General features: G+C 34.0%; 1 protein-coding gene across 10 annotated transcripts in view; it reads right to left on the minus strand.

Annotated features, from left to right (window-relative positions):
• The window catches only part of LOC106168234 (glutamine--fructose-6-phosphate aminotransferase [isomerizing] 2), a 25,266-nt gene extending 2,036 nt beyond the window's left edge, over window positions 1-23,230 (minus strand). Inside the window, exons 1-21 of one of the 10 annotated variants that reach the window (XM_013547206.2) lie at window positions 23,058-23,230; window positions 16,576-16,683; window positions 16,179-16,280; window positions 15,878-16,006; window positions 15,575-15,633; window positions 14,972-15,100; window positions 14,231-14,292; window positions 13,823-13,902; window positions 13,186-13,242; window positions 11,634-11,657; window positions 9,587-9,707; window positions 8,588-8,751; window positions 7,457-7,650; window positions 6,973-7,093; window positions 6,488-6,645; window positions 6,050-6,164; window positions 5,632-5,759; window positions 5,209-5,337; window positions 4,973-5,011; window positions 1,492-1,653; window positions 559-606 (exon numbers count right to left, since the gene is read on the minus strand). In XM_013547206.2, coding sequence (XP_013402660.1) covers window positions 562-606; window positions 1,492-1,653; window positions 4,973-5,011; window positions 5,209-5,337; window positions 5,632-5,759; window positions 6,050-6,164; window positions 6,488-6,645; window positions 6,973-7,093; window positions 7,457-7,650; window positions 8,588-8,751; window positions 9,587-9,707; window positions 11,634-11,657; window positions 13,186-13,242; window positions 13,823-13,902; window positions 14,231-14,292; window positions 14,972-15,100; window positions 15,575-15,633; window positions 15,878-16,006; window positions 16,179-16,280; window positions 16,576-16,683; window positions 23,058-23,064 — 2,133 coding nt within the window. In that variant the 5' untranslated portion in view covers window positions 23,065-23,230 and the 3' untranslated portion in view covers window positions 559-561. Of the gene's footprint in view, window positions 1-558; window positions 607-1,491; window positions 1,654-2,188; window positions 2,351-2,839; window positions 3,002-4,972; window positions 5,012-5,208; window positions 5,338-5,631; window positions 5,760-6,049; window positions 6,165-6,487; window positions 6,646-6,972; window positions 7,094-7,456; window positions 7,651-8,587; window positions 8,752-9,586; window positions 9,708-10,630; window positions 10,661-11,633; window positions 11,658-13,185; window positions 13,243-13,822; window positions 13,903-14,230; window positions 14,293-14,971; window positions 15,101-15,574; window positions 15,634-15,877; window positions 16,007-16,178; window positions 16,281-16,575; window positions 16,684-23,057 lie in introns of all 10 variants that reach the window. The other 9 variants (XM_013547205.2, XM_013547204.2, XM_087003988.1 and 6 more) reach the window with 9 other exon arrangements.
• Window positions 23,231-23,272: the final 42 nt, after the last annotated feature.

Consider the following 23,272-nt stretch of genomic DNA (forward strand, 5'->3'; position numbering starts at 1 on the left):
CTGTGAGGTCTCAGTCTGACTACCCTAGCACAGTATGGTCTTTCTACAGAATAACACAGGTTGACATAACAGGATGTTGGAAAAGCTATATTCAGAATGTCTTAATTCAGAAATAATAAAGCTACTGATTCTCATATACAGAAGAAAAGATTTCAAAATTACCATTGGGAAATGTGACAAAGTGGTTGGAGAAATATCATGGATGTAGGAAGTTACTACAGGAGGGTAGGGTTGGAGATTCAAAAAAGTTTTATGCACAGAGGGCAATACCAGATAGATGTTAAAAAGTGTCTTCACTGTTGTGAGAACATCCCTTTGGAAAAGACTGCCAGAAAAAGTCCTCAGTGTAAAAAAATCTAAATTCATATGAAACTTGATGAAATAAATAGTGAGAGGGGCAAGTATTCAAATATAACTACTAAGTAATAACAGGCACTGGAGGCAATAATATTCTTATTGAAGTGTTCAATACAGAGGATCCTTAGGAACCTGCACCAGGAAACTAACACTAAGTAATTGCCATGCTGGACCATAGGTAGCAGCACTGTATGGACTTACCACTCACTCCACTGTCACAGATTTAGCCAAGTTTCTTGGGCAATCGACCTGTAAGCATAGCATAATCATGGTAAAGTAAAAGCAGAAGAAAGAGAGACTGTGTATCATGCAAGAAGACATTCATTCCTAGGGCATGTTTGTACTGAAAAAGTACAGATCCGATTTGGTTCTATTTTCCACTACTAGTTGTCAGTCCTCCTATCAGCCAACTACTAGTCAAGTCTTCTGATAAGATAATGACAGGAGCAATGGATCACTAGGAAAATATTCCATTTAAATCAGTGCCTGAGCTTGTTTCACTTTTTCAATTAAGCACAATGATAAAATTACTATAGTAACTACAGGTTTTGAGACAGAAAATAAAAATAATTTTAAATAGACAGTTTGCAAGCTCTCTATTTTAGTCATAAATGTGCTACTGTAAACAAAGGAACCAACACAATTAAATTAAAAAATAACAAAAACAGTTATATTTACAATATTTTGCTAGTCAAAAACCTATATACTTACACTTAATGAGATAACTGATTGACCTCTATTTTCATTTCACTTTTTACTTAATATTACACATACTTACTGTGGAGGCATCTCATGTAAATGCATGCACATATACACAGAAACACACTGCTTCTCCAAAAACAGGATGCATTTTTAAGTCCCAACAATGATAAATAACACAGTACACATACTCACACAAGAACCTACAGACAATATCACAACATATATCCACACAAACTCACATTCTTTCCAGATGCATCTCAGTTGTGGGTACAAGTTAGGTATTATTCCAAAATCTTTTAAAATAAGGTGCAAATTAAATTGGAAAGATACCCCCCCCCCCAATTCAAAAGTCAACCCCACTTGCAATTCTTCATCTTGATAGTGTACATACAAAGAACCAACAATTATAATGATGTAATGTAGGAAACTCACGTCCAACTTTCTGAGCTCAGCAATATGAAGAGACAACAGTTGCAGTGGGATCACAGTGAGAATGCCTTGAAGGCAGTCCACATTGGAGGGCACCTCCACGGTTTTATGGACCATGTGTTTGGTCTCCTCGTCTCCATTCTCACATATAACCAGAGGCTGACCCTGCCACAAACAGCACAGACATGAATGACAGACACAACTAGATGGACATGACAGACATTTTGTCACTTACCTGTCACCCGTTGTCACATGTCACCCAACACCTGGGGGGGAATATGCACCGTCCCTCACCAAGCATGGCATCTCACATTACACAATACTCACAGTTACCTGCCAAGCTTGCACAGGTTTAATAGATTAATTTGGCCTGTATACAGCTGCTGATACATCTCCATGTGTCAACAAAGAACTTTGTTGACAATGGTTGAAAATAAATAGTCATGCCAGCATGCACTCTTCTTTAAATTTCCACTTTCGGTTGAAGTTTTCCAACCCCTCTGTTTTAGTTTCTTGGTGTTTCCAATATACCCCACCACTCTTCCCACAAAAATTTTCATCATCCTTCCTTAATTTGACACTCCTTGAAGGCGAAATCCACCCCCACCCCTCAATAAAAACAAAAAACCAAAACAAAAAACAGAAAACCAAAACACAACATCTAAACTGCTCCGCAGCTGGATGCATTATTAGTTCTTACATCATATCCTCTGAGCACAGCAATATGGAAGGAGAGAAGCTGCATGGGAATGACTGTTAAGATTCCTTGCAAACAGTCCACTGTGTAAGGGACATCCACTATTTTATATGCATGGGACTGAGTCTCTGCGTCCCCCTTGTTGCATACGACTATTGGCCTTCCCTGCAACGTGAACCAGGGAATGTAATCCCAGACATGCACATCACACCACCAACAACAACCCATTCACTCACATTCTCACAGTCCTTTCAACAATCTGCTGCTGCCTTTTATCATACAGGGGTGTATGGGCAGTTGGGTGAGGAATTTTGTTTGTTGCTAATATTTTTGATAAATCATTTTTTATCCATAAGCAAAGCACATACATGAGAAAAGGTGGTTGCATAGTGACAGGAGAGTTTTCACTCCAAGTTCCAAGCACCGTATACCAAAATTTTGCCAGACAGCCTGTTTGAAAATTAATGCAAATTATCCATTGTGAAACATCCTATCACAGTGTGAATTCAGATGGCCACAAATGTTCTACTTTGCAAAGCAATGTGAGGAGAAAACAACATACAAACACACAAAACAAAATAGGGGGCAGCAGCAGTGTGTTGCCTCAGGTGTTGCCATGATGTGACCCTTTACAGCTAATGTTGGATTGCTTACATCCAGGTTCCTTAAGGTAGCAATGTGGTACGACACGAGCTGCAGGGGGATAACTGAGATAATCCCCTGTAAACAGTCCACTGTTAAAGGCACTTCAAGACATTTGTATGCCATCCTTATTGTTTCTTCATCACCTTCGTTGCAAATAACCACTGGCTGACCCTAAAAACAAGGTCCATTTTGCAGTCAACATGCAGCATTATTAACACCACAATTAGCAAAACACAAGCTGAAGCAGAACCACAAGACAAAAAGAAAAGGGAAATTTGAGAGGATTGTTCATAATAAGCAGTGATTTTTTTTCTTTGTTGTTTTACCTTTTCTCTTTTGTCAAAAATGTAATCATAACTTCTATGTTTTTCATAAAAAAATTCCATGTTGACATCATAACATGTTTGAAAGTTTTGTAACTACTGAGCTTTTTATTAATTTTTAGTAGTTTGAAAGTAAAACTGAGCTATTTTTTATGCCTACAAATGGCTCAGTTCAAAAGTTCCTTTTGAAGGTAGGAAGAGTTGGCCCAAGATATGGATGTAAAAAAAAAAAACAGGGTCATATTTGCCACTTCTTCAACTTGCACACCTTGTGTGACCTCTCACTAACTAATGGCCACTACACACAATAAGGGAATGTTTTAAGTTACCACCACCACTTTATCTGTCTATAATCCAACAAAATTTAGTAGGGCATGTTCAAATAGTCTACGCCATCGTCCCAGTATATATTAAGTAGTTTTACAAATAAGATAGTAAACAATTACCTTTCTTGGTACCATAAGTTTTCCTTTTAACTTTGAAAAAGTTAGCTTCTATCATTAAGAAACTCAAGGAGAATAAGTGCTATGTCACTACAAGAAAAGGTCCCAATCTGACATTAACAATGTCAACTTGTCCAACATTTTTTGAATGAACTGATTTTTCCTCCAAAACTATTATCTAGATTCCCCTAACCTCAAAGAGTCCAACACCATGACCAATGCAGAGAATCACACCATGGAACTTGTTAAACTTTCTATCACCTTTTACACTACAGCACAGTACACTGACAACATAGTAGACAGGACAGATACAGAAAACACAGACAGATTATTTGTTTGAAAAATGTCAAATATGGGTAAAAGAATAAATGAGATTTGGATCCACTTCAAATCAAATCTTTCAAAGAAATGAACATAAGAGGCACAGATATAGAAATTATCAATGGAAGAACAACACCTCGAAGGCAAACTATTTTTTCAACAAAGTACTACTTAAGACACCAGTTGCTATTTAATTACATGTAAACTAAAGATTTTTAAAAACACCTTACTCTACAAAGAAGGTTAATAAGAGAATAGGGATTAGGACATTAAAAACCTTTACACATTTTGCAAAAGTTCACTTGCATTTGGCTCTTTGCTTTTGCCTCATGCTCAGTTTTCTGCAGCTCTCAACAAGTAACAGATGGGTTAATACCAGGTGAGATAGTAGTGGCATGCATTTGGCTGTTAGTTTTCACTTCATGCACAATTTCATGCATTTTTCAGTTAGTAACAGTGGAGTAAGTGAGACATTAAGGAAAAATAGGTCACACAAGGTGCAAAGGTCAGAGGCCACAAGGTTGCAAATTTAGCCCAGGGCATCATTCAGGCTACAGTTTAAGTCATGCACTTGCAACATCATAATCCCAATGAAACTTTATTGTGAGGAGTAACGCAAAATAATATCACTCAAAGGGTAAAGAGGCATGGCAAGCATTAAACAACATCCATTTTCAATAATGTAAAGTAAATGTAGTGTTCAATCTTAAACAATCTTTTATGTTAATAGAAATTATCTCAGTAGTCAAGCAAACAAAATCAATGTAAACTGTTAGTTAAGCAATTATCAAGGTAAATGCAAGAAACAACAAGTCAATGAAACGCATACTTTTCAATATTTCAGTTTCTAATTGTGTATGTATATGGTATTCAATTTTCACAGTTACAATATACATTACAGTTCATATAAAATGAAAGTACTTAAATAATGTATTAAAAAATGTGGAAGTGCACAAAATCATGCTACTTTTATTCAACTGATCTTTATGTTTTGATCTATCTTTAACAGACATAGGTTGCAGCCAATTCTCTTGGCAAGCACACACTATACTTACATGTCTGGCCTTAACCTGCTGCAATGCATTCATGCATTTCTGAAAACGAAAAACAAACACATTACTCCTAATAATGTATATTTGGTCATTAGTAACAATATTTCAGTACTATTTAAAATAATAATTAAACATTGTAACACTTGGTAAAATTAGAGTATATGTGTTTATAACTGACACAGCCTTCTAAATAGGCCATATTTCACAGATAAAGCAGTGTTAGATAAGATTATACTTACAGGATACAGGTTGTCCCTTGTTATGATCATAATGACAGGCATAGCTTTGTCTACCAAAGCCAGTGGCCCATGTTTCAATTCACCAGCCAAGATGCCCTCTGAGTGCATATAAGTCAATTCCTTGATTTTCTGAAGATAAGAACAACACAATTAATAAAGTTCATATTTTATTGCTGGGACCATTTCATTGGTAGACATGTCAAAATAGGCATGCATTTATATGACTTTATATGATCTTTTGAGTGAGGTTACATTAAATAAATTAAATCAGGTAAATTTTGATAAAAAAGCAATTCCAAATTTTTAAAATCTGGTGTTACATGTAACAAAGTAAGCTACTTAAAAAGACCGATTTTAGGTAAAATAAAAGAAAAAAAAAAAAAAAAAAGAAACGAAAAAATCTTAAGATCTCCTCCAACCCACCAGTGCACCCTCCAGGCATGTAGCATAGTTGTATCCTCGGCCCATCACCAACAAACTCTTCTGCTGGTACAGCTCTTGGGACAGGGAATGGATCTTCTCATCCGTCTTCAAAACCTCTTTGATTTGCTCTGATAAATATAGAAATTAAATATGAGGGGCAATTTTAGCAACTCCATGGGGTCAAAACAGGTGATTTTCCAAAAATAATTATAAATATGCCTTTTTGTCTTACTAATGGTATACTGAAATAAAAAGACAAGAACTTATTAATCAACTAACTACCTAGCGAACTAAAACTAGAGTCCTTAGAACTGCACATTACTCTTATAATATTGTCTATCGTAAAAAAAATCATATCTACTTGTCCACTAATAAGAAGACCCACAGAGAGATCTATTTAAATCTGATATTCTTTCACCTGGCAGCTTTTGCAATCCTTGAATAATTTCCTTTCTTCGTTGTTGCATGGACAGCCTGTCGTCACTCATCATCAGACCGAACATTACCAGAGAGATAAACTGGCTAGTGTAGGCCTAGAAATGTAACATGTAACAGTGTATCAAAATCACTATGAGGGTATTTTGCACCCCACCTCATCTCCATTGAAATATTTTAGAACTGATTTCATTTAAACTCAATCTCTCTTGAAGCAAATTTCTAGAAACGTATTTTCTGGCCTTTTTTTCTACTTCTTCTGGTTTAAGACTAACAAGCTATTTTAATTTTCACTAAAATACAACTCAATTAAATTTACTGTAATATCACATCACAGATTAATAAGCATTACTTCAAAATAAATTCATCATATCAATGTTTGTATAAGCATATTTTCAAGCACTGTTTTCACCATCTTTACCTTAGTACTGGCCACACCAATTTCTGGTCCGGCATTGATATGAACACCACAGTGAGACTCACGGCAAATGCTGCTGCCCACTGTGTTTGTGATACCAACAATCAAAGCTCCTCTTCCCTTGCAATAACGCAGAGCCATCAAAGTATCTGCAGTCTCACCTAAAAAATAACAACACAACCAGTGAATGTTCACTCCAAAGTTTTTTTAATAAGGTGAATGCAAATAATGAAATGTGGAAAATGTTTTATTTCAAGGAGTCTGGAATCCTTTTCCTTTTCTACCATTTTGAACTTTTCCAACAGGAATTTTCTCTTTCAGTCTACTTGGCCTGTTACTGATTAAGTTAGTTCTATCCCATACCAAAAATACTTTCTCTAGAGAGAATATACCCTATGTTTAATCTTACATTATTGCTAAATCTTTGCCCTACGTTTAGGAGTTCCAATCCAACCTCAATCAAAGAAATCGGTTTCCTGCCCCCTTACCTGACTGACTGATAAAGAAGCAGACGTCATCTCTGAACACAGGTGTACTTCTGTCCAGGAAATCACTGGCTAACTCCACCATGACTGGCAACTCCGTCAACTCCTCCAGAAGTTGGCGAGTCTGAAAATAAAACACATAATGATATGGAGAAATACTTTCAATATTTGTTTAAAAAATAATACCAATATTAATAAATATATAGAAGATATAAAAGTGAAATATGAAAAAGAAGAAAAATTGAAAAAGAACACCCATACAGATTTTACTAATGCAAATCACAAGGCAATTAATCAGTGTAAGTATCAAATGAGAACTGAAAATGACTGAATTGTTGTTTTATCATACTGTGTACCAGGATTCGAGTTATAGGTCATGTAGTTCTCAGTTTAATTTTAAGCTGCACTTTTAGAAGACTGTGTGTCTCATACTACAGGTTTTAACAGTAGATCTAAAACACTACAAACCACAGCTAGTATTACTTACAGCAACTGCACTGTGATAACTGGTCCCACATGCAATGAAAAGAAGACGTCTGCAACGTTTGATCTCTCCCATATAGTCCTTGATGCCACCAAGGACCACCTCATTTGTCTCAAAGTTCACACGTCCTCTCATGGTGTTCACAACAGACTCAGTCTGCTCAAAGATTTCCTTCTGCATGAAGCTGCTGAAGCTGCCTGTACATAAAAAAGTCAAAAAATGAGATTCAGAGAGACTTGGGTATGTTTCGTCAACTGAATATTTACGTTCACAAAAAAGAAGAACTTTTAGAACAAATTATATCTACTACTGACCATGGCAAAACCATTGCCTACATTTTGTTTTAAGACACATACATTCTTACATAAAAAGTGATGATATTTCAAAAATGTTTGCAGGAAATTAATTTTTTGTCTTTTATACAAGCCGACTTCCTTCCACTTGTTTCCATTTTGAAAACTTCATTGTCTAACTCCAGAAATCAATACAGCTTGTCATTATAGCAAATTGTCAAGAATTATCATTCAATTGGTGAAAGACCCAAAAAAAACATGAGTAAGACCGCATTCATGATCCGCAGACAAACAGGCCTACCCACTTGCGTGCTTGTCGCATTCTACTGGGATCTATTCAATGTCAACTACGGGAATATGTGGCAAGCTTTCATATTTGATGAGGGGATCTGTTAGCTGCAGATCAACTTGCTCTGCATGTGCTCAAACACCAGCTGGACTTGTGGCCTCACAGGACAAGAAGTTACAAAGTTCTTAAAGGGATAACAACCGTTCATTTTGGCCAAAAAAAAAAAAGAATTTTCTTGGGGTAAACAACAATTTTCCTATTCTTACCAATGGTAATTGAATCCATTTCTACATTCAAATTTAGTCCCTGTTTTTTTTTTTTTCTAGAAAGTTTGCTTTTTTGTAATAATCTCTTAAGAGATTGTTACAGACTATAGCTGTCTATGGAGGTCACACGGTTGGATGACAAGCACAGATTTTAGAATAATTGCTTTAACTGCCATTTTTGGTGGTGAGATAGAATATATTATATTTTCTTGAGTTGTTTACAATGTTTTATTGTGAAATAAAGATTTCATACAAAGAGTTGTTATCCCTTTAATAAATTACCCACCCTTCATAATCTGCTGAATCTCCATCTTGAGAGTGATCACTTCTCTCACAGTGGACTCATCAATGGATCTCTTGATCCTGTGGATGGACAGAGCTCCCTCGCTGACAGCAGCCACATCATCGTCCTCCAGGTAGATCACCTGGTTGGTGTGTTCTATTATAGCACTGAAAACAGAAACATGAGACTATGTTGTAGGCTCAGTGAACAAAATTTGAGTCAAAAAAATCATCAACACATTGGAATAGCTGCTTGGAAACATTATACTTGTTTACAACCCCCTGTGCAATTTCACTTATTATGATAATTTATTGGGGTTAGACTGAAGTGGTTGTTTTTGTTTGACATAGATGCAGATGAATAATGCACATAACTACATTGAAATGACTGGCAAAAAAGACATTGCACATGTGTACAACTCTTTCAAAGAAGAACATGGACCATGTTATATACATTTAGACTAAGTTCTTGAATTGGACAAGAGCTCCTGAAAATCACGATTAACAATATATCAATACTACATCCATACATGTGCATAATTTATTATACACCTCATACACATACAATACTAGATTGTACCAGGATGACATAAATATTTAAAAGTAAGTTTTATCTTAATGGCACTGAAAACAGGGACAGCAAAGAATACTGAAGTGAACAACACTGACGCATATTTGTTGAAAGACAGATTACTATATGGTTACTGCTCACTAAAATTTAAAAAAATGATTTATGATATTCCCCTAAAGTTGTTTTGCTAATATACGATAAAGAGAAGATCATGCCAGAAAGTATGTTTTTGTGAGTATCTGAAAAAGATAAATCTTGACAGAAATAAAGCATTGATACAGTGAGGAATTTGAACATTTTGAGTAATTGGCAGATTTGGAAATACATAGACTTCTGGCAACAATCTTGACATGCTGGTGAAATAAGTGACATTGACGATATGGATCTTTAGTTTATCTTCATGAGAAGTGGAAATATGTATGTAAATTATACCTGGCATCGGAAGCAAAAAAATATTCCACTTCACGGTTTGGTCCAATAGGCTGAAACTCTGTTGTACTGTCAGACCTCTGAAGAGCCAGGTTGCTTGTTGATTTATCCGAGTGGCGGGCATCTGTTTTATAAAATAAATAAATAACATTCTTGTGTAAAAAGGTCTGTAAATTGAAATGAAATCGATGCCAGACCAGGCAAAAGAGAGACAACTATTTACATGTGGAAGAAAAGAAAAAATAAAAAAGTATGCTTAATATCGAAAGTTATGCAGACTTGGCCTTCACTGCTAAATTCAATCAACTTTTTATTTATATAGTGCCCTGCCTAAAAATAAAAATAAACCTCTACTACCTTACAAAATGATTAAAACCTGGTCTGGTATTTTTTATTGATCCAGTAAGTAACATGCTGTTAATAACACAGGAAGACAGAGGTAAAAGTCAAGCATTTATACAATAAAGAAATATTAATATCCATGCTGCTAACAAGCTGCATAAAAGCAAGGCTAGACTTAAGTCTAGCTTCATTTGATTAAATGCACGGAGAACATGCAAGCAGCACATATTTAGCAATATTACAGTGTAAAATGCTGTTTATTTTCATTTTTTTTTCTAATCCAAAGTCCTAAAGTTTCATTCAAAAGTCCTGCAAAAATCTCTAACATTTCTAATTAGAACACATGCCCTTCATTTTTCAAAAAGTCGATTGGTTTGCCATTAACTCAACATTTTCTGTGCATTTCTTATCAAGTTATTTGAGTTTAAGAATTGGGATGAGCTCAAATACATGGAATGGAGTGTCTAAATTTCTGAATCACACTATGCAACAATCAGGAATCAACCATTCATTCAATGGCCACAAAATAGCAAAACCTGGAAACAAGCTAAAATAAATCCTAAATACAGAACAATCCTCAAAAAATGATTTCTTTCTCTATTATATGCCAAATACATTCATTCTGCTGGTAGGTACTATGTATGAATTTGGGAAAGTGCACTTTAAATTTTTTTGTTTCATCACCACAGTTTGGCATGCGCCTACCCCAATCATGACTAGGAATACTCCATCCACCTGTAACGGTTATTATAGTAGATATATATTAATGGGTGGATTATTATTTCATATTAAGGGCAACAGAATATAAATATATGCAAATATCCCACTTTGTCCTGTTATAGAAAAAAGCATTGATGTTCACACAAAAAGCAGAATTTCCAGTCACATCTTTTCTCTCATTAATTTACTGGTTGTCAGCTACTAAGATTGTAAATCTTGATTCAGATGAAAAAATTAAACACATTCTGCAACAAGCCACCTCCGGAATTTGGGAAAAAATTATATTAATGTAACTATAAAAAATATGTACATATCCTGTCCTGTTATTTCATTAAGCTTTAATTTTTACTGAGAAAGACAATGAAAACACCAACTCCCATTTTCAAATTAATGTACCCATTCATAAAATGTTGACAGATATGAAGTAATATTATAGGACCTTTATTCTGAACTAACTGGAAAACATTCATTCTTTATTTTTATTAATATGATCTGAAGTTCATAATAGTGTGAAAATGTGATTTTATCCCCTCCCTCCACAAAAAAAAAAAAAAAAAAAAAAAAAAAAAGGAACTGACAGGAAATAAATATGATATCAATAAAAGTAAATAAAGATAAAAACCACAAATAACAGTTTCTCCTACAACCCAACCTTAATAAACATTTCCCATAAAATAGAAAAGAATATTATCCAGTTTCTTTTGTCAGTGATAAAAGTGCTAGTTGAATAAATGATTTAACTGAAAACTGTTTTGCAAGACAATGAAACACAATTTTTATCTACAGTACCATCCAAATAAAGGTTTGTATATATATTTTCAAAAGGTGAAAGAATGACCCTTAAAAACCATAAAAATTCACACCTTCAAATTTCAGATAATTATTATATTAATGCACTAAATAAGGCAGGTTTGTTCTACATAAGCAACATAATAAAACATATGCAGAAGAACTCACAAAAAAGTAGAAAACGTTAGTGGTGATATACCTTTTGACTTTTCATTAGTTTTATCTACCAGCAACACAAGAGGGGAAATAGATGGAAAACAAGAAATAATTCAGGTTAACAAACAAAGAAACAGCATACGATGAGCATGCTTATAAATGAGAACTAAGTTAACTTTTAAAGAGAAACAATCTTTAAATCAGACAAGGACTGCTGAGCTTTTTACACTAAAAATAGAATAACTACAACATGCACGACTACTTATTAAAAAGACGAAGCAAAACATTATGTGTTCAAATAATGCTTATAATAATAAATTTGAATACAAAATATAACAATATTCTAAATATATAATCATATCAACAGGCATGAGAATTTTTAAACAGAATTATATTTAAAAACTTCTACCCTTCACCATATAAATATAGATAGAAACAATAAATATTTTGCAACGTGAGAATAAGATTGACTTCTAAACTAGGTAAAATGAGAGACTAATATAAATATTATGCAAAATTGACAAAATCACCATATCCCCATTCATATTTTGCCATTCAGGAATGACATGCGTTAAGTATTCAATTGTTAAATTCATTCACTTTGAATTTCACAGCGAAACACATAGATTCCCTCAAAACCAATTTTCTAACTATCCTATTCTGCTATTTAGTTCAAGTAAGCATGCCATTTTTTACATCTTTAAAATGATATAAAACCCTTTTTAATATATCACAGTAATAGAAGTGAGCATGTTGTAATAAGTTTGGTAAAGTGTTATAAGATCTTATATTTGCATTTGACTGATGAAGGTGTTCAACATACATTGGAGCATCTCAGGTGAGTTTAAAGTTTTTGTTTGTGAAAAAAGAAAATATAAGATCTTAGGGAAGTTGGTCTGTTAATCAAATTGTTATCCACTTAAAGAAATGTGGACATGACATCTAGGCCCAATGCTTTCCCAATTTTATAGAATTATTAAGGACCAAAGGTAAAGAAATGCCTATGTGTGTTATATAGTATGGTGTGATTTTTTAATCAAACAAATCAATACAGCCACTATTGAGTTAGTGCTTTACAAACTTAAATGGCAATAACCAACTGCATTGGCTTCTAAATAACTCAATTTGCGATACTGATGTGGGTACCACTAAAATTGCTTTTAAATTATTTTTTCGATGGAAAACAAGATTTATTGCAACAGAAAATGAGAATAAAAAAAAAAGCCTCCACCTCAATTTGGCTGTATTTTATAATAGAGACTGCTGTAAACTGCTATGCTATGAAAGATTTATGATACAAGAATAAAGCTTAGTTATAATAGACCATTGGGGTATCATTCAATGTCGGAGCATTTGGAACGCCAAGTTAAATTCAAATAAGTACTTGATTTTAAAATTTGATCTTTATGACTCAAATCAAAGCATCGGAGAACAAAGTACAAGATGGCCAAATTGTAACTTCTAATTATTTTGGATGACGAGTTCCAAATGCATAACAATTCCCATGGGGAGTTCAAGGCCTGGTGGAGAAAACCCGAGATATGAAAGGATTCTGGAGGTTAGATAATATAAGTTCCGACCCTACAAACTCTTACCACTGGTTTGTGGTTCAGATGTAGTGGGAATCAAGTTAGGTCTGTGGTCATGATCAGCTGTAGGAAGGAAAAGAACAGTCCAGAAGAACTGTGATAGATATATGGGGAAAAGCAAAGGATAAAACATCAAATATATAAATATGCAGGTGACATAATAGGAAGAAGCAATCTCATTGGAAGTCACACAGTGAATGCAGGATTGTTGGTTTCTATTGTAACAGCTCCGAATGATATGTTTTATGCATATTGATGTGACAGCATATTATACAATCTGAGAAATATCAACAAGTGAAAAATATCCATTGCATAATTGTGCTATCCCAACCATGTTACATCATTTTACTGCTATAACTTGAATTTCAACTCTAAATGAAAGTAAATAATTCATACCAACCGATATGGTATGGATTATATGATAGTGAGCAGATTATACCTGTAACTGGGGGTAGTTTAGCAGGGATTTAGTTGCATACCCACAATGCATCTTACCTTTCATTATCATAATCAATAAATAAGATCCTTTTAAAGTTAACATTCACAAAATAATTGTTTGTGTTTAAAAATAAAAACTGTAAATGTATGGAGAGTTGTGAATATATGCTGTTAACATACACCAAGTTTCATGCACACTTCTTACCTTTGCTGTAGCACACTGGGAAATGATCAGCAGATAACTTATATCTGGTCTTAACACCAATAAGCAATGGGCTGCCTCTCCTGCAATGGGTTTTATTTACAAGTAAAGTTGGCATTTATGAAACATATATATATCCAAGACTAAACATTATCTCAAAGTATCAAATAAAGAATGATGCATTCTCTTTGTGTCCTTGAGGTATAAACGACCTCTGAAATGCAAAAACTTATACTCTGGCACTACACCTGTGACCAACTCTTCCAAGTACCAAGTTTCTTTTTCACTAACAGTCATTTGGAGACCATTTTAAGCCAAGAGATTCAAAAGTGCTACAAACCCAACCATGGCATATACTATAGGAAAATATTTTTTCCTTGATTCTCAAGCCCATTGCATGCCTGTACTTACCTTGTGGCAACACACTCCCCAGGGAAATGCTTGCTTTTGAAGACAAGGGAAAATGCCCCTTCCTACAAATAAATAAAAAGAAAAATGAATTCCCCTAAAACAAATAATGCAATGTATGTAGAAATAAAACAATTTCCAAAAACATGTTCCTCTTTGAATCATGTCATTAGTATTGAAATCATATTCCTATTCTGAAGACAATGACATCATTAATCAAAGATTTTAAATATTAAACAGTGACGTTCTGGGTCCATTAATATCTAAAATGCAAACATAGCACAGCTAATTCTAAGATCTAGACTATTGGTAAATAACTAAGAACTATACAAATAATTATCACTGAACCAGTTTTAACAAGAATGTCTGATGTGAAACAACCTTGGGTTAAAACTGGTATAATAATAAAGGTTACTTTCATGTTGAAAACCCATCGATTTATTGTGTTTCTTCTGAATAGCCTTTGAAAATAATGAGAGCACTGTAGCACACGTAAACTGCATTAATCAAAGTTTTGATCGACTTACAGCATTCTAAAGTGTATTTAACTTCCTGGTTTGAACCAATAAATATTGAACCTGTTATGAACCAGGATGTTAAAACTGACCTATTTTGCTTCAAAACATATAAGAAATGTCAAAATCGATGGAAACAAAATATCTTTGATTAAAAAACCTTGTCATTTTCCCTTAGACTGTGTGAGATTGTATTTTTTTTTTTTTTTACAATTAGCTGACCACATACCAGCTGTTGGATGACCGCCTCTACCAGCTGTCTGAAGTTCACCTCATTCTTGGTATCATAAATGTGTTTAATTAGCTTGGCAATAGTCTCAGTGTCTGTCTCCGACTCAAACACATGGCCTTTCTTTTCCTGCAATGGAAAGAACAAGAGAATTGTTCATTTATTGGTTAAATAGTGGTTTGATATTTCTCATATTGGCTTGGCAATGGTCTCAGTGCTTGTCTCAGGCACAAAGATATATTATCTTATGTACAATATTTACCCCTTAATATTTATTAAATTGCCTAGATTGTCTTAAAACAAAATAATTTCCAGTATAAAAATTGCATTCTGATATATGATCCAGTAAAAAATGCTCCTGTAATTCATATTTTCAACCTATAGACTTAATAATATATGAAGGAGAATTCGGTTTCAGGACAAACAGACTTCTGCATTTAATCACGTCACCCATTTGTAAAACAGGAAAAAAAAAGAAAAAGAAAAGAAAACTAAGTCAAATGCTTCTTTTTATCTTCTGCAGGTACCATTAAATGCTAAAACAAACAAGTATACCTGGGATACCAAAATATTTCCTCAGTTAAATTCATTAGATAGGCTTACCAGGAAGGTTTTGATGTCCTTGTAGTTGGTAATGATGCCATTGTGGATAACAACAAATTCTAAAAATGAGAATAAATATGACACTCAAAAATAAATAAATAAAAATGTATTCTTATGCATACCACTTAGGTCTTATTCTATTTTTTTCTATGCCAATAAGACAATATTGTCAACCAATTTCTGCATAAACTATTCTCATAATTATGGCTACACAAAACTCCAATTCGCAAAAATAATTTACCATATTCAGACCTTTAGAAAGTCACTTTAGTGAGAGAAATGGTGAAATCTATATTAACATACCATTATTGGGATCAGATCTTTGTGGATGACTATTGCAAGCACTGGGTTCTCCATGAGTAGCCCAGCGAGTATGAGCAATTCCAATATGGCAGTTAAATTCACGGTCAAAATCCAAACTTTGGGTAGAAGCTATAGAGATAAAATAACATTAATAATATAATATATACTGTAATGAAAATTTTAATCAATTTGGTAATCAGAACTGTCAATCAGTAAGGTTAATAAGAACGGAGACAAAAATTGTGACAGAAGGTATATATCCTGATGCTAGATAGAATGCTGAAAGAATGAAATATTTTACCAGCAATTTCTTCTTCCAGTGCCTTCACCTTGCCACGTTTCTTGATGATGGCAATGTCAGAAACAGAATCTTCAGCATTGTTGCTGCTATCAATAGCAACACCTGTAAAAACAAGAGACTGATGTTTTTAAGTCAACAAACTTAAAAAGTGTTTACATCCATGCATAAATTTCATTATGTACACAAAGGCAAAATGAACTTTAAATAAAAAATACAGTTACCTTTTTTAGAATCCATGTATTAGATTTGAAGGGGGGAGGGGGCAGAACAATAGAGTTGGTGAGTTTAGAATACTTATGCAGGTCAAGAAAGTACTGAAAATTGAAATAGATACTACCAATATCCTTTGTGATTTTATACCCACGAATTGCGAATTTGCCATTTCAAATCCACTGACCTGCTGAATCATATCCCCTGTATTCCAATCTCTGAAGTCCCTTGATCAGGATCCTCAGGATCTCCTCTCTCTTGGCCGGCACAAGGTAGTTCAGGTAGGCAAAGATTCCTGAATAAATTTTGAAAAATAACTATAAGATAACATCAAATATAGATTATATTATCCCTCAAAATTATCTCAATACAGATGAAATGATTAAATCTGACTAAATCTGACTACATATTCAAGCACTTTATGCAAATAAAACAGACAAAGTGCAAGGATGCATTTATCTACCCGAGGGATTCTATTTTTGTCATTCAGGAATCTCGTACCAGACACATTATTTTACAAGCCTGCTACGTGAAGTTTTAGTTGTATTGGTTTCTGTGCAAGAGGAAGACACTTATATATGACTTTTAGAACTTTGAATGTAGAGCAATGTTGATGTTCTAAGTTCATATTATGTGTAGTTTATAAAACAAACATCTAAAACTAAAGAATGTTCCAAAACATACAGGTTTTATCAGAAATGCACCCAAATTTTGGAAATGGCATGATAACAAATTCAAGAGCTACTTCCTACAATTCAGGAACATGTCTGTCCTAGATTTATAGCTCTAGAAATAATTATGGCATTAACGTCATATCTGAATCCCTTTTTCCCTAAGTCTACAGAAACTTCCAGTGACGTAGGTATGTTATAGCACAGTCATTACATGCAAAGTAATACATAATACCAGCAAACAAAATGAAGAAGTATTTATTAGGTAGGGCAAACTGAACCAACAGGCAAATCATGTTAATCAAACACTGATATCCTGGATATTACTGGAATGTTATTTACAGCCACCTACACTTAAATTTGAATTCATCATTTAAGGTTTTTTCAATGGAAATATAAACTGCCATTCTATAGCAATTACAAGCCAAGTTAATGATAAAAGCACTAACAGAAATTTTAAATGTAAAATTTTGAATTCATTTATTTAAAATATTTTTGATGTGATAGAAGGCTTTATGTAAATATGTATTAGATAATTGACCATGAAGTGTCCATCATTACTAGTGGTAAAAAATGCTTTGTGAGTTTGATGTGATAAAACATTTTTTCAAGGGTCCAGAATCTGTGAGTTACATTCATTAAGAACTGTCTTTACATACATAATACTTAGATCTAGAACTGCAATGAAAATGTGGGAGTAGAAAATGAATATTTGATTAAGGGAGATAACAACAGTGAAAATAACAGGGTAATAAAACGGATGCCGTAACTCAAAATTTAAACAACCCAAGTTACAGGCTACTCAAGAGATAAGAAGAATATATATCTGTTAAATAATGGCCTAGGAGCTAATACCTATGTGATTATGACAGGTTACTAAAATATAATCAAAAGGCAGTTGTTCTGGGTAGAATAACTTCAGAGGAGATAAATGGAAGGTGTGACAGATCTGCAAAGACAATGGCACAATACATATCAAGTTTAGTTACTCAGGACTTATTAGACAGAAGTGTATTTCACGTTGACATGCAATATCAAATACTGCACACAAAAACAGCTAGGTACTTTCATTCAGATGCTACTTTTTTTCCTGTGTGATGTTAAAATTGAACAACAGTGTGAGTATCAACAGAATGCTTTTTATCTTCTCAATAAGTAATCCAAACAATACCCTCCTTTTATAAATAAAGAAAGTCCCATTTATCATATTTAGTTACTATAGAAGATTAAAAATTACTACTGTGAATTGTTCTATAATGGTAATGAAATATCAGACTTAGAAAGAGTAGCAAATGACATTCCCAAACATAAATATTGTTTATAGTCACATATCTTGATCGGACGGAATCTGGAAGAACACCATATATATTGAGGGATGTATCATTAAATTAGGTAGTGCATATTAGGAAAATGAGAAGGTCTGACTTCAGTATTAAGTCTGTTATTGCCTTTGTCAACTATGAAACTCAACGAGACAAACTTTGCAACAAAAAATGCTCCTACATACAAATGAATAACAAAAAAGTAAAGGTGTTACTTGTTTTTTTTTAATTATAAGAACTAAAAGCAAATACCTCAATTTATCCATTCAAACCTTAGACTTTTTCTTTTGTGTAAAATGGCACTGGCACTTTAAAAACAAGAAGTGTGTATTTGATTTTTCTCAAGTTATCCATGTGCCCTTATCTCCAGTAATGGGATACAGCCTACAGGTGTTGAATGACATAACAGAGGGAATAAATTTACTCTCTATCCCCAATGTATATCTTTTTAAAGGGTAAAAAACATTGACTCGTTTCTACGACTGGCAAAGAATATCATCTTTAATGTTGTAAATGACACACACCAGTTCTTAGAATCACTGTACATGAGTCATGAATTTTGAAATTTTTGAAAGCAGAACTGAAGCATGAGTGGACATCATGAGGATGTTCCCTGCTTATGAATCAGAAGAAAATTTTTAAAAACTTGAATGAAAGTCCTCCAATGCTAAAGCAGGCACTAGTAAAATTCGTTGGCAGTAATAGGCAATAGGGTTGAACAGTTTTTGCTAAGTTTTAGTACCCAACTCAGGAACACAAGTCGATTAAATACCCATTAAGGGTGTCTGTTTTGTGATTTTCTACCTGGTCAACTGCAAATTCACTATCTACTTGAAACTTAAAGGGACCATTTGTCTGCATTTTTTCAAGCAAATTGCACTGCATATGCTATTTTTGGAAGCTCATTCTTTATAAGGAAAGAATTTGTATTCAGCTTTGTACCTACTAGTACTTCATTTGTTATACAATTTTATGTGAATTAAATGCTACAGCCTACAGGAATTGTGGTGTTCAATTGTGATGGTGTCAAGGAAGCATAAACACATAAACAGTTCTAAGACCAAGCCACTGCCAGGTCTTAAAGTACCTTATCAGGTGAAACGGAATAACTGTGCATTCTGTTACTTCTTAATCTTCTCAGCTTTTTCTTAATTTTCTTTACCTAAGTATTTACAACTGCCACTGATTTGTGAACTTTAACCTGACAACTTGTGGTCTCACCTTTTTGTTCTTTTTTCCAAAAACTTTTAGAGTTGACAGTAATTGGAATCACAAGATTCTTACTCAATTTCATCAACAAATCTATATTTTAAGATAACAACTGTGTATTGACTAACTGAGACACAAACCACATAAAACTAGAAAAACACTCATAGAGCACAGACCTCTGCCAAGACAGATCAATTTTCACAATTATTTATTTATCATTAATTAATCACCATCAAAATCTTAATGTAACCTATTTCAGGCCCATCTTAAAAATTTTAACAAAATCCATCCTTCCATAGACTGTTTACTGACAAACAAACATACAAGTAGGCAAAAACTCTTTGGCAAGGATATTAAAAGTTATATAATTAAAAGTTGGAGTAACACATTTAATGAGACATCCTTAGGGCCATCATTTACTAGGTCCTATGGAAGCTACATAATCAAAAAGTAAGGCAAGAGCCAGAATCCTCCTGCAGACAGTAATTCTATTATATATTATACAACACAGGAATGAATAAGCTGACAAGTGAGTGTTGTTCAAAGAAAGCTGAAGGAAGAAAAGGTAATATGTGGCTTCTTAAACACCTGTGTTAGAAACTATAATCATTAGAGATTTATTGGTGACAGCCCAGCCCTCAAGCAATCATTGCATTCTTTTGCACAATAATGAAGTTTCTGCTCTTAAATTATGGAGGAAGGAATTGAAAAGATGGCTCTTCCAAAATTGCCATTCAACACAAAATTATAAGATGTCTTTTTACCCGACTTACAACAATAATTGAGGTGAGAAAATTACTTTGGGCATCTGGTAAAAGAAAAGTTGCAAACTTGTGAAATGGCAGCTGGCTTTCTAAGAAATTCAACTTAGGCCTCATTCAGAACAGGGGACTAACGGATCCGCAGGTCAAATATGACCAACCCACTTGAATGCTTGTTGCGTAATCCCCGCAGGAAATCTATTCAGCATCAAGCTTTTTTAGTGGGTCGCCATATTTGATCAGTGGATCTGTTAGTCCACTGTTTTAAATGGGCCCCTTAAACACTGTCAGTAAAATAAAAACGTTACCAAAATGAGATGGAGGAGCAAAATCAGAAGTTTTTACTGGTTGAGCAGCCATTAAATAGATAAATAAGGTAGACAGAGGTGAAGTTCTTCATTGTGTGGAATCACAGTGAGAGAATGTTAACAGCTTCATACACACACACACACACACACACACACACACACACACACACACACACACAGTGGCATCAAGTTCAAAAAGAACTTGCTAGGGTTATTATCCAACATTTCCTTACAGGAAAGATTGCAACTACTAGTACACAATTTTAAAAGAAGTAACTGATGCACCACATACACTTATTATACTATGTACATAATTAATTGCATGTGATAAAGGATATCTTGAAATTTCCATCCTAAACAGATGAAAAGACTGCCAAGACGGCAAATTAGCAGACAGCCCATTTCATGCAGCAAGCCATTTATTGCCATGGAGACAACATGACACCTGGGAAAGGTGCGCATCTCTTTGCATATTGTAGACAAAATGACTGGGCTAGACCCTCTTGCTCTCACATGTGCTACATACAGAGATTGTCGCACATGTTATCTAAACAGATTTCTGTACTTTAATATCAAGGGGGAAACTTTTTGTTGGGCTTCAGATTTCAGTGAATGTGCTTAAATGAGATAAAAAGCAATTTTTTAAATAAGTTTTAACTGTCTTAAACCAAATTAGAATATACATATTAAGCATTTAGCTAAAATTTTCTATGCTAGAGTGAACCCATCTTTAAAAGAAGAAACATGAGGGCATTTACAACCATCCTTCCCTGATACACATAACTAAAATTATCAAAGTTGTCCTCAACTGTTCCTAATACACGAGTAAAACCTTGATTAGGGGTTATGTTCACAACCCCATGATAAGATGAGACCACTGATTAACGGCCTAACCAAGGCAGAGTGATGAATCTGTCTGTTAAGTCCCCTGATGAGCCTACTTAATGGTTGTCGTCATGAACACTGACTTTGGGCCATTGAGCTGACTTCTTGCAATACAAAAGCCACTTGTCTGGCATATAATTTGAGTAGCAGACAGTGGGAGTATGGTGGACATGAACATAGGTATACAAAGCACACTGCTCACCTTATTTAAGTTTAACAATATAAATGTATTATTTTTCTTTACTGACCACATACAAATGTGACAGGTCTTAAATAAGGCAAGGTGGATTAATTTAAATCTGGGGCAGCTTGAAAACAACCCCCTATCAAGAATGTGTAGACACTAAGTACAGACATTACTTAACACCTCTCATATACAGCTAGTGCATGGATGCAAACAACAAAATTTCACAATCAAAACAGCACTATTTTATAAGAAGTTTACTTCGCGGCAGTTTGCTAAGACCACATGCATATCATAATTGCCTGTAAGCCTATTAACATTTACAATGTGACACATTAGCAGATTTCATTAGGTATTTTCTATTCACACCCTTGCTAAGTGAGGGCATCTACCTGAATATGTTTAACATGAAAATTACTTTTTGTTAAAAGTTTATCAAGGTCTGCTTTTCATTCAGGCAGGTATCTGTTTTAATGTTGTAAAGTAGCAAGATTAAATAAAATCTGAACTTGATTAATTTCAAGTTCAAAAATTATTTATCTCACATTTGAGGATTTTAATTTCTTAATTCATAATTTAAAAGGCATGAATATGTCAAAAATGTAAATTTTTTATTTTTCAAGAGCTACAAATATTAAATTAAAACTACTGAAATTAAATAATTATAAATAATAATAATAAGAAGAAGAAGAAGAAAAAGAAAAACTATTTATGATTTCAAGAAGAGAGACCTTATCCAGTGACTGGCAGTCAAAAGGACTCGAACCCTTTCAATGAGAAATCGCTGTATTTTCTCGATCTCTTACTAAATTACATCTTTTCATGCTGAAATATGATTTTGGCAAGTCTTAGAAGCAATGGGGCAATCCCAACTTTCTGACTTGTCTCTTTAAAAGATACTATCAAATGCTTTCTGCATAACTGTTTACCAAGATCATTGCTTAATACAGGGAAGTTGCCTCATATCCGTGTTCATTAAAAACTCATTAATATCGATTTAAATGTTGTTTCTACAATAAATAATTCTGTTCCCTGTACATTTAACGTTTATATTTCATGTAGACATCACTACTGACGATATCAACTGCTCCGAGAAATACACAGGTCTGCATCATTTCGTTTCGTTTTCAACTTCATGCGTGTTTATCTTAGTGACAACATTTCGATCGCATTTACCACAACCAGGCAATCGAATATAACCAAAAGCTAATGGATGCTTACTCTACGTCAGTGAATGTGGAAAATATATCTGGTCAAAGCTTATCCTGTCGTATATACCACTGATCTACTATACCTCGTAACACTCAGAACATCGTCCCATATACTTACCACACATCTTCTCTGTCACTTCGGTTTTAGACAGCCCAAGTGTGGTAAATAGCTATGCCACGTCCTTTTGTATATACACAGTGACCTCTGACCTCAGATTTTACTTCCGGTTGATGAAAGCCACGCCTTCCACCAAACAATCTGATTTTAATAAAAAGTAAAGTATCCTTAATTATTCGATTGATGGTTAATATCTACTGTTTCAGCCCTCAAAT

The sequence above is a fragment of the Lingula anatina genome, chromosome 2, assembly GCF_051362555.1.
Source record: "Lingula anatina isolate TDL-2025a chromosome 2, LinAna3.0, whole genome shotgun sequence".
Taxonomy (NCBI): domain Eukaryota; kingdom Metazoa; phylum Brachiopoda; class Lingulata; order Lingulida; family Lingulidae; genus Lingula; species Lingula anatina.